Source organism: Vipera berus (assembly GCF_964194415.1).
Source record: "Vipera berus genome assembly, chromosome: 11".
Lineage (NCBI taxonomy): Eukaryota > Metazoa > Chordata > Lepidosauria > Squamata > Viperidae > Vipera > Vipera berus.
This window is the reverse complement of record NC_138214.1, coordinates 2,019,233-2,033,901: the sequence shown is the minus strand read 5'-3', so window position 1 is coordinate 2,033,901 and position 14,669 is coordinate 2,019,233. Positions and strand designations below refer to the sequence as shown.

Genomic DNA, 14,669 nt, shown 5'->3' with positions numbered 1-14,669 from the left:
TCATCCACCCCAATCTAGCTTGCAGAGTTATCAAGAAGATCGGGCAGGTTTGGGATGAATTATTCATGGCATCTTTTCATTTCTGGAGAAGAAGCTAGCATTAAATTACAAGTAAATATGAAAGCTGGTGTCGTAGAGTTAAAGTGTTGGACTAGCCTCAAGGAAACCTAGACTATCTTTAGCTACTGAATTCCCTGGGTGATTTTGGGCCAATCCCTGTCTACTCGGCTCAACCTAAATCACCCTGAACAAAAGGCAGGCTAAACTCTAACTAATAAGTAGAGAAATAAAATAAAATAAAATTAGTATCCCCCATCCAGCCTGTCTCTCTTTATAGGGGGACCTCAAAAGAAATAACCAACAAGATCATTGGAGAGCAGATGTTGTCTCCAAGAACCTGGCTTCAAATTAGCTTTAGGGGTAAAAATAAGACCTTGGATTGGCTAAGGCACACACGTGAATCCGACATAAGGGGAATACAATCAGGGCCACTGAGTGATGAAATTCAGAAAAATGTTTTGGATCCCGCCTTTGACTGTGATGTTCAGATGTTCCTCAGAAGCAGCATGGGACAGGGAATCTCACCATCCTTCAAATGAGTGATGTGAGCCCTGAGTTTTGAAGCAGACCATGAAGGAAGGGCTAAGGCTACCTTCGGGTCTTGCTTCTGACCTTCCCGATGATTCTTGGCCGGAAGAGTTGACCTCAACCACCCAAACAGGGAGGTGGAGAGCTTGCTCTCCTGCCATAACCTCCTCATTTTGCAGAAAAGCAAGCTAATAAATAAAAGGTCTCAGGGGTGACCCCAGCTATTGGAGGCTCCTAAGGAAATGGCTGTCTTCTCCTGCCGAGATGGCTAATTGGAAGAATTCCTCATTCGGTTCCGTTCCAATGCTTTGCTTTGCTTGTGCCTCACCTCCAATGCATCACAATTACCAAGCCAGGCTGGACGAGGAGCCTTCACACTGAGGGGGGGATGTTCATGGGGGGGTGTCAATCCAAACAGCCAGCCCAAGAATTGCTGATCTCTAAACAGGCTGAACGAAGATGCTGCGGCAGCATGTGATCCAATGCGTGGGTGGCCAGAGACTCAGTCACTGACCTTTTGGTTTGCTAGAAATTTCTCCCTTCTGCATGTGACAAACCCAAAGGGTGGTTTTCACACAACTGCATAGGAACGCGCGCGCACACACACACACACACACAGAGAGAGCAGCCCGTGCTGTTTGAATGGTCTGAGGGGGCCATGGCCCCTGCAAACTCCTTTGGTGCATGAGGAGTGGACGGAGGCCGCAAAGCATCAATTAAAGCACCTCTGCAGTAGGGATTGAGGGGCGGGCATGTGTGGTTTGTCTGTGCTTCCCTGCATTGAAAAGGAGAAAGAAAAACCTGTCTGATCTGTAACTAAGTGATCCACAAGGAAGACAATTTTAACAGAAACTTCTCCCTGATAGATTCTCCTCTTTTTATCTCCCTCCCTCCCTCCCTCCCTCCCATTCTATTCTATTACCTATTCTATTCTATTCTAATTTTCCATCTATTCTATTCTATTATCCTATCCTATCCTATCCTATCCTATCCTTTTTTTCTTATGCTCTATTACAACCAGGCACCTCTTAACAGCTTATAGGTAGACAATAAAACAAGAATGTAACCATCTGCAGCGCAAAGACTCTACAATGTTGGGAACATTTCTCTTTTTAATCCAGCCTTTATTACTTTATTAACTCAAGGCAGCGAACATCCCTAATCCTCTTTCTTCCTCCTATATTCCCCACAACAACAGCAGCAGCCCTCTCAGGCAGGTTGGGCTGAGAAAGAGGGACTCTAACAGAAACTTACCCGGCCGTCTTTCGTACCTCAGGCCGGAGAACTGGAACTCACAATTTCCTGGTTTGTACCCTGGTACCTTCATCACTAGACCAAATTTTTGCACACACAAAAAAGCTTTGTTTCTTGACTCTGGGAGAAAAGAATAGCAACACAGCTGCTGGTTGGAAGTACAGAAATCTCTGGACTCCTCAGATAATCTTTGGACCCTCGTTAGTATAGTTGTGTGCTGGAGTTGCCTCTCCACCTATGTCAACAGCAGCTATCCATCGGCACAGGCCTTCAAAAAGGACTAGCAATGCAAAAGTTGTTGTGCTTTGTGTCATTCCCTTGAGTCGATTTTTAAAAAAAATACCCACGACATGTCATGTAATTGCCAACCCTGAAAATTCCCCATTGACCCTTTTTACTTGACTTCAGTTTTACTCGTAAGGCTAAAAGCCGAGGGAAAATCGGGGAGGTTGCTGCTCACATTTGGAGACAGACTAGATCAATCGGTATATGAAATTCATCCTCTCTTGTTCCTCCCTATGTGTCTGCCAGGCTGGCACCAATTCCTTTGAAGAGGAAAGCAAAGCATCTCCTCTTTGATCCTCTCTTGTTTATAAATCTTTATCCGTACTGAAATCTGTATATTGTTCTCCCTTTGCTGCCTGCTTCTTTCTTCTTCCTCTACTTTCCTTCATTCTTTTTTCCTTCTTCCCCTCCTCCTCCTCCTTTCTTTTTTCTTTTTCTTTTTATTGATCTCTTCTTTTCCTCCCCCTCCTCCTCCCCCCCCTTCTTCCTGCTCCTCCTCCTCCTAATTCTGCCCAGTTCTGCTTTTTAATGGAGGGATAAAAAAAGGGGTTTGGAGGAATGAGAAAAATGCATGTTGGTGTAAAGTAAAAAAGTAGATTTTTTTTTCTTCTGTCATAGCTCCGTGACTTGCCAGCACAACTAATGGGCTGGAGATTACAAGTCAACTCTAGACCCATTCAAGCTGAGCTCCTAACTTCATAGTTACCACGAGGTAGCAGCAATAGAGAGATTGTCACTGCCTTGTTTGGAATATTTTTTTCTAACTTCCTCATTGCTGTTTCCTGATAGTAACCTATCCCAGTCAATGTCAACCAAACATTGTCATCTCTTATAAACAAATCAGAGAAAATGTTGTGTTTTTAATATATAGCATGTAATACCCTAGGAAGGGGGAGCTTATAGTTAACGGGACAGCAGCTTGGATTCTTTTCAATGCCTTCCTCCCTCAGTCCATCCAAGGAAAGTCATAATTCCCTGTTTTGCAAAGTTTTGATGGTGAGGCTCACAAGTTTAAGACCAGGCCAGCCTAGAGAAAAATGAGAGAAAGAAGAAAATGGATTGATCTGAGGATGGACAATAAAAACCATTGGATGAAAGTTTTGTAGGGAAAAAAATCATGCAGCTTCAGAAAAATCTGCATGCAAAGCTTTTGCAAGCTTGGACAGCGTTTGATGAAATTGACTAATGAATATATCCCTGTGATGTGACAAGATCTGGATGGAGATTGATTCATAACTTAAGATGCTGCCAATGTCTAAGAGATTGAAGCGGGAGGGAGGGAGGGAGAAGATGCCTAAATGGCAAACCTCTGCCAGTAGATTAGTCCCCCTCTCTTTTTTATTCAGAGAATTTCAACCTGCCTTCCTTCCCACTTTGCCGTTGTTGCTACTCATTCAGAACAGGAAATGAAAAGCAAAGGACGGCTTCAAATTAATCAATCTATTCTTATTGTCACTCCAAGACTGAAGCCTGCCACGGTTCCTCCCAAACAGGAAACCTGCATAAAGGCAAACCGAGATTCCTCAATGAGAGAGAACAAGCCCACATTTGGAATTCCAAAGGTACCCCTTTTCTCCTGTAGCTGCTGAGCGTTGGTTTGGAGAAGGGGATTCATTAAGATGGATAGCTGAGACAATGGGAGATGAATTGCTGCCCCATAGCCTTGCTCAGACCGGACCAGGAGAACTAAATTACCTAAATTTTCAAACAGACAAAAAAACTAAATCTCAGTTGCAGATGCTCCCAAGCCTTTGTCTTGAAAACCCTGAAGGATTGGAGCCATTAATGGCAGGCAGGCCTTTCTTATTAAGTTCTCAGTAGGTTGGATTCTGGGAATGTACCTTTGGTCCATTTGGAAACCATCTCATTGAGGAAGGTTGGTCTATATAGACTGGATATTTTTCTCTCCAGGGTTTTCACAGCCCTTTGTAAAGACCCTAGGATTTGACGTCGGGACCTCCGGCATATAATCCCCTTTGCTCTGAATCCCCTAAATTCTATTATCCATGGTGGAATCCTGACGATGCCAGCACCCTCCAAGACAGATTGGCAATGGCACCACTAGAGATCCTGGTTTGGAGATGCTGATGTTTTTGGAGTGGAGGTGATTTAAGAACAGATTTTGAAAGATCACTCACCCCTGTAATTTTATAACTGCACCTTGGCACTTGGGGTGAGGAGAAGAACAAGACGGAAAGAATCGGTACTTTTTCATCTTGAGATGGAAAAACAAAGGCCATCTTTTCATATTTTCAAATGACATCCTATTGATCTTTTCTCCCTTGGTTGGCATATCCTCTTCATTTAATCTTGTTTGCCTGAAATGATACTTTGGTTGCCACAGTCCAATTTAAATAACAAATTCCACCTGTTCTTGGCAGCTGTAATTTATTATTGTTATTGTTCCTTTGCTTCTGTACCCGTGACGTTGGTAACAACAGCTCATCTGCCAAACTTATAATTTAGCTTGCAGAAATTCAATGATGAAACAAGTTAGATGGTGATTAAGGCAGAAGGAGACAGAAGAAAATTTTGGGACAGAATTAACCAGACGGAGGCTGACAGATTGGGGTGGGAGGGAAGAAAGTCCATACATATGTTTGTTTGTTTTTTTAGGAAACGGGTGAAAACGTGATTATTTCACCAAGCTGCTTGGGAGCGGGACTGTTGTGACAACCCCTCAGGCCAATGGATTGTTTTTGGCTATTTTATGGAAAGATGATGAAGATGTTGTTTTCACGTTGATGCATATGATTTTAATCCCAATTGCATGTTGGGGCACAGAGTCAATAGAAGGGAATAGTGGGAGGAGGGAGGGAGGGAAATCAAGGAAGAGGGAGGACGGAAGGAAGGAAATGAAAGAAGGAAATCAAGGAGGGGGGAGAGGAAGGAAGGAAGGAAGGAAATCAAGGAGGGGGGAGAGGAAGGAAGGAAGGAAATGAAATAAAGAAATCAAGGAAGGAGGGAGGGAGAGGAAATGAAAGAAGGAAATCAAGGAGGGAGGGAGAGGAAGGGAGGGAGGGAGGGAGGGAGGGCTCTTCTGCTTCTTCAAAGTATTAAACAGTCCATTTTCCATCAGAATCTGCTAATCACTTCTGTAACTTCCAACTGGGCAAATGGTCCTCAACTGTGCGCCTCAACCGTCTAGTGCCGTTGTTTGGAATATAACTGAACAATGAAATTAAAATGTCACTGAGATAAAGGCAGGCCTAATTTTTAAAGGGAGAATCTTATAGATTGCTGTGTAATGGCCCACGAAATAGGAAAGGACTCCTTAAATTTAGTTTTGGTGTCTTGTGGTCTAAAGAGAAAAGGCAGTCAGATCTTTAGCAGTTGTTCAATTCCAAGGAGAATCCTTGATTTTCACCCTTGTTTGGAACTTGGATGAGAAATATCAGGGCTGACAGACATGATTTTTTTTTACACACACACACACACACACACAAATCTCAGCCAGAAAAGAATGACAAGCCATTTCTGTACTGCTATTGTGTTGGTTAAGCTACCAGGAATCTAGCTCCATTGAAACATTTTATTTTCAAGAAAATAGGTTTTTGAGATTACAGAAGACTGCCAAGAAAAATGGGAGGAAAAAGAGCATCCAAGCCAGGGGGTTCCATATTTTCCATTTTTTAATTATTTAAACTGGTTGTCTGCTGCATATTGTCACATCTCAAGTTTCTGTTTGTGTTGCCTCTTCTATCGTTCATTTTTCTTGGCTGTTAATTTGACTTCTTCATTTGAGTTTATCATCCCACACTTTATTTAATTTAGGATTTATCACTTTGAGGGAGGGGGGGAATGGAACGTTTTGCTACCGTAGGAAATTAACCTATTCCTCATTAACCTCTCAGCTTTGTTACCGTTCTGTCAAAGCATTTGCTCAATGTTGTGACACTTTAAATTAAAGCTCTTGTCTGATTTCTGATGAATAAAGGGCTAGGAGCCTGGGTTAATCAGCCACGTGAACTGTAGAACAGACAAGCCACGTTGCATTTTTTTTTTTTTCAAAAGAGGTTGGAAAGGCAACCACGTACTTCTTGGGGAAAAGTGCAAATGAACTTGGTGAAGTCATTTTTAAGGAGATGTTTCCAGGCTGGCATGAGGGCGATCAGAACTTCCCTGATTTAGGTTAGCCTCCTTTGCAAATTTGCAAGCCACAGTGACCTATCTCCTTTTGAAGATTTGATTATCTGTGGACTCATTTTTCAAAGGTATCTGACATCAAGGCCGTTACCTTTGATCTCACTTCCCTTTCTTCTCATAAATATTCTTTCCTAGATATCAATGGAGGCTTCTTTTGCCATGAGACACCCTCATTGTTTCCCAATATGGGTTTTTGTCTAATTTTCCATGGCAAAATCAGATATGGCGAGGTGAGGTGAGAGGAATCTTCAGTCGCTTTCTTAATTGTCTTTTTCCAACATTGCTTTCATTTGATCTGCTTTATTCCCAATGTTTGTTGCCTTGAAGATGTTCAAGCAGTGTCTAAGGCTTTCCAACCTTTCGGGAAAGGAGCCCTGGTGACAGAGTGGTTAGAATGCAGCATTGTAAGATAACTGCCCACAGTCTGGAGCTCGATCCTGACTACTCAAGTTGACTCAGCCTTCCGAGGTTGGTAAAATGAGGACCCAGATTGTTGGGGAGCAATCGGCTGACTCTGTAAACCACTTAGAGAGGGCTTTAAAGTACTGTGAAGCAGTATTTAAGTCTAAGTGCTATTATATTGCTAACTCTACCCACTGCCAGGAGTTCGATTCTGCCTGGCTCAAGGTTGGCTTAGTCTTCAGTCTTTCTGAGGTCAAGTAAAATGAGGACCCAGATTGTTGGGGGCAACCTGCTGACTCTGTAAACCGCTTAGTTTTGCAAAGCACTCTGAAGCAGTATATAAGTACTGTAGCCATTTCTCCTTTTACAAATCTCCTGACTTCTATCATGCTGGACCTTCTGCCCAACCGTCTTCAGAGTACACTGCATATATACAATCTTTTTGCCCAGTGACTCAAAATACCACCATGATTAAGATCCTGTGGAGAACATCAGTTTCGCTACTTGATACTCCATGATGGATTACTCAGTGATCTTTTGGAAGTTCATAAAATTATGCTGGGCAGATTTTGGGGGGAGAGGTCCACTCACCACTTCCCACCTTATTCAAGGAACTCAGACTTAAAGCACTTGAGTATTGCCAACCATCCTGCTGGACCGTTTGACATTGGAATCTGGCAACTGATCAGGAGAAGCAGTTGGGTGTCCCCAAAGGAGCAAATCTTGCTTATTTTAGCTTTGGAGGATGTCCCAACACCACTCAAAGAATAATGTCTGGAGGGGGACCTTTGCTGCTGGTTCAGCTCCAAAAGCCCGTTGGACATATAGGCTCTTTCTAATTAAACTTCCCTGGTCATTTCTTCTCAAACATCATAAAATCATCGGGTAGAGTCTTGGAGGTCATCCAGTATGACTTCCAGCTCGATACCAGGCTTTGCAGAAGACTTCTGAGAGATGACCATCCAGCCTCCAGCTGCAGATCCCCAACAGAGAAAAAAACCACCTCTTTGGGTGGCAAGCTGTTCTACCAGATGACAGCTCATAGGGTCAGTCTCTCCAAAGCTCCTCTGGAAATCCAGCCAATGTGGCCAGGATTGTACCTTTCCTCAAGTAGTTTTGCCTTGAAGCATTTGTGTTCTGGGCATGAACCAAACTCAAAATGATGCAGGTCTACAAAAACGGTTCTTTGGGCTGCAATTGTTGCAAGGGGCCCTCGGAAGAATTGGCTTGATGACGGAAGAGTGGCTCAGCTCCTAATTTGATCATCCATCTCTGAATGCAGCCAGTTGTGCAGTCCCTAAACACAGCCGATTACTGTACCAAAGCTATAATCACCCTCTCAACACACTCCAGGGTTCTTTTTTACTGCTCTTAATTGGATGATGAACACCATGGTGTCCCATCTCTTTCCCACCAGTTCACTTCAGTGCGTGGCTTTCTTCTGTTGTTTTTGTGACTTCAAGAATACCACCATCACCTCTTTATGCTGTCTCTTAAAGAAATATCTACTTGCAAGCATTTGAAGTATATGCACATCCACTACACACTGCACCTATAAGTACCAAGTCAAAATCAGTCTGACTAATCAACATTCTGTATTGCTGGAAACCCATTGTGACTGGCTGATCAAAATCTGAACCTGTAACACTAATATTATTTGACCCCTGGATCTAAAATGTTGTCAAATTAAAATGTTTGTGGAGTACAGTTAGGCTGTTGGACTAGGATCAAGGACTCCCAGAACAATGTCCAATTCTATCAGAAAAGCTCATTGAGTGATTTGGAGAACAGTTAAAAATTTCTGTAGTCCACCTGAGACATACAGTAGGGGTTGTTTGGGGAGTGGAAGAAAATAAATTGAGGAGGAAAAGGTGGTATTACGGCCATCCAGCATGTCTATCTGGATTTTTGCAATCTAGACCTCCAAAACCTAGCTTCCAAATGGATAAGACAGCCAACCTACTTGTTTGCTCTGATGGACCACCTAATTCTACCACTTCTGCCATCACCACATAACTGAGGTGAGGACACTGAATCTTCAATTCCATGAGAGCTTTCTTAACCTTGAAACCCAAGTTAGTTCTTCTTTCAGATCTCACTTCACAATCCAACAAGGTTGTCTCTGAGAGAACCATGTGTCCTTGGATTTCATGAGATAATGTTAGGAATATCATTCAGGCCTTATTTCAGGAGACAGTAAGTCCTATATGTGTTTTGAACTTCCAATCCTCTTAAGGCCAGAGTCACACACTTGTAGAAATTGGGCTTCAGACCTTCTGAAAAGTTACCATTGGCCACCTTCCTTAGTATGTACAGCAGTGAGATCTACCTCAATGTAAAGATTCTAGGAGAATATCTAGGAGATGTTCCCAGTACTAAATACTAGGGATAAGTATACACAGATGTCCAGTACTGAGTTGTCAGATCCTTCCAAGTCTAGAATTACATTGCCAAGTGAAATCCAGTTTGAAGAACCTTTGCTTTGAGAGGTGACTTTATAAGTACTTGTCTGATGAAACATTTTTCATGGAGGTTCTTCCAGTTAAGACTGTTTCTTACAGAAACCTGAAGGTTCCTAGAGACCCATGGTGTAAAACCATCATGGTTCACCTGGTATCAGCTTCCAGTCCCTGTCATGAGCTTTCAAAAGCACCCAGGTCTGCGGCAGGCTGATAAAACGTTATAAATAAATAATAGCAATGTAATGAGGTAGCTGGTAAATGCTGCTTTAACATCAGTCACTTGGTAAAAGAGCATTTACTCTCAACGTCCATCCTTTGATCTTAATTTCCCCCCCCCCCGCCCTTCTACTAAACACATTTTCCCCATCTCCACACAGGATCCCGCTTGATCTGCCAATCATGCTGGAGCAGCAAAATTCTTCTCCAGATCGATATTTCTTCACTTTAGATGTTATGATTGCTTTAAGATGCAATGGCGACATGCTCCCAAACTAGATTATGGTGAAAGGAAAGAAGAGCAGAACAGAGAGGGGCAGAGGCTACGGCCATGGGACGTTGTGCAAATATAATTCTTTCTTTCTTTCTCTTTCTTTCTTTCTTTTTTCTGTCTTCTTTTCTTTCTTTCTTTCTTTCTTTCTTTCTTTCTTTCTTTCTTTCTTTCTTTCTTTCTTTCTTTCTTTCTGTCTGTCTGCCTGTCTTTCCTTCCTCCACCCTTCCCTGCAGGAACACTTCACACCAGAATGCAAGTTCAAAGAATCCGTGTTTGAAAATTATTACGTCACCTATTCTTCCATGATCTACCGGCAGATGCAGTCAGGAAGAGGCTGGTACTTGGGTCTCAACAAAGAAGGCGAAGTCATGAAAGGGAATCACGTGAAGAAAAACAAACCTGCTGCGCACTTCCTTCCCAAACCACTCAAAGGTAACAGCATTCAGACTTCCTCAGCTATTTGTAGAGGATTTTTGAATACCATTTGTTTTGTTTTTTTCTCTCCTGCCGTTTTGTTCTCAGGATGCTTGAGGATCCCTTTTGCATTTCCCTAGAGGCCTTTTGGAGAGTCTGCCTCTCCTGCGACATCAAGTCTTGTTTATTTCTCTCTCTCTCTCTCTCTCTCTCTCTCTCTCTCTCTCTCTCTCTCTCTCTGTGTGTGTGTGTGTGTGTGTGTGTGTGTGTGTGTGTGTGTGCAATGAGTGGGTGGGGAGAAGGCCCAAATGGAAGCAACAGGTAGCACACCTAGACAGAGCCAGGATTGTTGCCATTTTCCTATAAAGTTGGGAAGGTTTGGCTGTTTACCCTCCATTTCTGTCTGTGGCTGGGCTCAAAAGGGCAAGAAAGGAGACCGCTGGATTTTGGCAATTTGGGTTGGAGGGGATAAACTGGGGTCTGTATGCAACCTGGTGGCTTCAGATGATGATGATGATGATGATGATGATAATAATAATTAAAAAAACATAGAACATAGAATCATAAGGGTGGAAGGGCTCTTGGAGGACTTCTAGTCCAACCCCACACACCCCCATCCCTGCTCCAGCAGCAGAGCGGTCTGTGGTTCTTCCCTGACTTTCCTTTCTCCTCCTTTCCAACCAGTGGCCATGTACAAAGAACCCTCCCTCCATGACCTTACTGAATTCTCACGGTCTGGCAGTGGCACCCCGACGAAAAGCAGAAGCGTCTCCGGAGCTTTGAACGGCGGCAAATCTATGAGCCAAAACGAAACGACGTAGCCAGGACGGAAAAGCGAGAGGAGAGAAGCAGCATCAGTGGGAACTTTTACCTCTAGATCCGTTGTGGAACCCTGATTTTTGCACCTACCGTTCAGCCCTTCCCGACATGCCAACAAACTGGGATAGCTCTCTTGGCCTTTTATCCGCGACTTTGGACTTTCCGGAGGTCCCCAAATAACCGTAAATGATTCGTGTCAAAGGAAAGATTTCCACCCCCCCCCACCCCACCCCCATGATGTAAAATGCGCTTGTGCAAACACAGGCCTAGCCAGACAAACACAAAGCAATGGCCTCACATTGCTTCTGCCTTTACTTCTCCCCCTCACGTACGCTCTTGGGGAGAAAAAAGAAAAAATCCACAACATTTTAAAACACATTTTTGCTTTCCAAACTGAGACAGAAACCCTGTCAAAGTTTGTTCTTTTTTTTTCTTTGCTCTTTGAAGGGAATTTCAATATTTAGTGTTTTATATATGAATGGTTCAGAGAAGGGAAGGGGGACTCTGTACACCCTCTGCTTTTTTTTCAACTTACTATTTTATATATCATAAAGCTTGGTAAGGAAAAGAAATCTGAATATATCTCCTTTTTTTGGCATTATTTTGTGCCTCTTCTCTTGAAGGGGTTTTGAGCTGTGTCTTTACAAGCCAAGCAAAATCCTGCTAATATGCTAGTGTAACCTTGAGGAAAAAATAATCAATAAATCAGGTTTGGAACCGGATCGCAGTAGATCTTAGGCTCCAGCAAAAAAAAAAAGTGTTCTTGTGATTTTAACACAAACTGAGATATATACAGTTTTTTTTATAGATTTGTAGTCATCCTTTTCAAGGCCTCATGCTAAACCCCCAGTCTGTAGGAACCGAGATGTGTGTTAATTTCCCCGTCTGTGGAAAATAGATATTTTTTTAAAACAGGGTGAATCGAGTTCTTCCCACAATGTAGATTCCTTTCCCCCCCCCTTCCTGTTCTCTTGATTAAATTTTGTGTATCATATCTAAAAAACAAAAAGCAAAACTTGTGGACATATACCTTCTTTTTTCTAAAGACAGAAACTGTGGAACTAAAGTGACTTAACTACGTTTTTATAAGGGAAACCATGACACCTTATTTGTAAACATCTTTCCTTTTGCTTCCCTGAAAATGTGGGTGGAGAAGGAAGAGTTATTCATGGATAAGTTGGGGAAAAAAGTCTACACGGAAAGGAATTGCAATCCAGCCTGTTGAGGTCACTGGGATGGAAGGAAATGAGATGGTGGTTAATCTCTCCTGGCCTTGCCTGGAGAGCGGAGAAGCTGTTAAGACAGGAAAGGACTGGGGGACTTCATGACATCTGGCTGGAAATTGGGTAGATCATGATGGAAGAAGAAAAGGTATAAGCATCACCACATGGAATCTTTCTGAATCCAAGAGAAGGGAATATTTGTAGCTCAGGGTTGAACTGTGGGGTGCTTAGTGCTCTCTGAGCTTGGTGGGGCTTTTTTTGCAGACGTTTCATGATCCAACCTGGTAACATCATCAGGGCAGATGGCATCTCCATCATCCATCACCAATGATCTTATCTAGTTGAGTCATGACACATCTACAAGAAAACAAACAAGCTCAGAGAGCACCAAGGACTCCACTTCCTGAATCCTTATTTTCTATTTGCAAGAGGCTGGAATTGTATCTTTCCTTCTTTGTTTTTTTTTTGTTGTTTTTTTTTGTTTTTTAAGGAAACAGAAGTAATGCAACCAGGGAGGGAGAGAAAGTTAAGTTTATGTTTAGTTCATCATATCTCTTGCATGAGAGGAAGTTGGATACTGGCTTCAGAAGTTGCATGACCTGTTTTAAGATTTTGTGCATTGCTCTCTGTCAAAGATAACGTGTGCAAAGCAGATATGGGCCAGGAGGAGCTGTTTCCTGTCGCTTTGTGCAGAGGAGATGTTTATTATTTGTTGTATACAACCATGCACTGAATAAACGAATTTATATTAAGGTGTCCATTCTAAAAAAAAAGAAAAGCAAAGAATAACAAAGCCTAGGTCGTGGATTCATTCAGGTCTAGAGCTTCTTATCTGGAGAAATCAGAGAGGAAAGACAGTCTTGTAAGTTACAGAACTTCAATCTCAAACTTTACTTGCTTCTCAAGTGGGCTGGGTCCTTTGCAAAAGAAAACCCTTGAATACTGCAAGGAATCCTGTGGTCTTTCAAGATGCTAGAAGAAGAGCTGTAGAAGATCTGCAGATGAATTCCATCAACATCTCCAAGGAGAGCTGGAAAAACGCTTGAGAAGCTTTGCACAGCCTCTTGGTTAGTCAGTTTCAATAACCATAGGGGACACAGAATAAGGGGGGCCTTTCATTTTAAGGTAACTGTTAGGGGAAAGCTGTTCTTCAGGTGTGAATGGATGGCAGGTGCAGAAAAACCCTCCCTCCCCAAAAGACTTCCAATTCCAAATCCCCTAACTTGGTGTCATCTCCCCATCTTCCATCAACCCCAAAGGAGATGTTTTCATTATTACTAAAACCATATTTAAGAGGAGGCTGGAGAGCTTTCAAGAAACATGGCAGAATGGAGAAGAAGCCAAGATCTTCCATACTCTTGGCCACCAACTTCCAAGAACATCTTCACGCTTGCTGGAACAAGTTGGTCTTCAAACAAGCTGTAGCTTTCGACGGCCAGAGCAAAATGTGGCCTCCTGGAATCAGAAGCCATGAGTCACTTTTCGGGGGAGGGGAGAACTAAGAAAGATTAATCACTTTGTTCTCTTGCCTTTTGAGAGAGGAAAAAAAACCTTCATAAGTCAACATCAATCAATATCTAAGGAACCCGACATACGTTTTGCAAAGTACGGCTCACTTTCCTTTTCAACCGCTGACATTCACTTAAATTCATCATGTTCCTTCAGCGAGTCTTCCCCAAGTTAGATGTGTTAAGCCATGGTGACTACAATTCCCAGCTAGCATCCTAGCATTATTCTGGGAGTTGTAATCCAGCCCATTCATAGGTGATTTTGGAGAAGGTTGAAGTAAGAGTGGCATGAAGAACTTCTAGGGAGATTCTCAATCATCCAGGTCAAAGGTGCTTTTTTCCAAAAGGTACCTGGACTTTCTTGGTTTTATTCCTTGAAAACATTTCACTTCTCATCCAAGAAGCTCAGAACTGAAGAAGCTTCTTGGATAAGAAGCGAAACATTTTCAAGGGGGGGGAAAAACCCAGGAAAGTCCTATTTCCTTTTGGAAAAGCACCTTTGGGACATGAAGAACTTCCTTTGAAAATGACCATGGGAGAACTAATGTCCTGAAACTTGGGCCTTTTTAGAGAGAAGAGCTTTTGGGGCCTCAGCTCCAGAATGAAGATCTGATATGAGTAGATGCTCTCCTTGTTCGGCCTAGCTCCTGTTCAAGCCTTATTGCAAATAATTATCCCTAATCAGTTTTGGCTGACTCTCCACCCATACAAAATAAAAGATGTAATAGCTAGTTGAAAACTCTCCAAGACTTTGTGGGAAACTCATTCTATATATTGTCCCAAAAACTACATACATAGATGTGCAAATACAGTCACCAGATGAGCTGAATCTAAGGAGAGTATAATGTATTCATGTTGTTGTTTATTACAGTATATAACATCCACTGAGCTCAGTCCAACCTTTGTCCTACAGAAGTAAGCAAAGACTTGGGGGGTGGCTTAAGAAAATATCAGAAAAAGGCAAATCCTTGTTTGCATGGAGTGGGAATTTCACAGCATCTCACACATTTTGATGGTGGCAGAGCAGATCGGTAATTTAGCAGGCCAGAATATCTCAAGAAGGACCCTGGTAGACTCT

General features: G+C 42.6%; 1 protein-coding gene across 3 annotated transcripts in view; it reads left to right on the top strand.

Annotated features, from left to right (window-relative positions):
* Nucleotides 1–12,977, top strand: part of LOC308673226 (fibroblast growth factor 13-like) — a gene marked incomplete at its 5' end in the record, with an annotated part of 88,030 nt that extends 75,053 nt beyond the window's left edge. For all 3 annotated transcript variants that reach the window (XM_081336755.1, XM_081336757.1, XM_081336756.1), the window contains 2 exons: nt 9,861–10,059; nt 10,726–12,977. In XM_081336755.1, the coding sequence (XP_081192881.1) occupies nt 9,861–10,059; nt 10,726–10,862 (336 nt within the window). In that variant the 3' untranslated portion in view covers nt 10,863–12,977. The remainder of the gene's footprint in view (nt 1–9,860; nt 10,060–10,725) is intronic.
* Between the last annotated feature and the right edge of the window lie 1,692 nt (nt 12,978–14,669).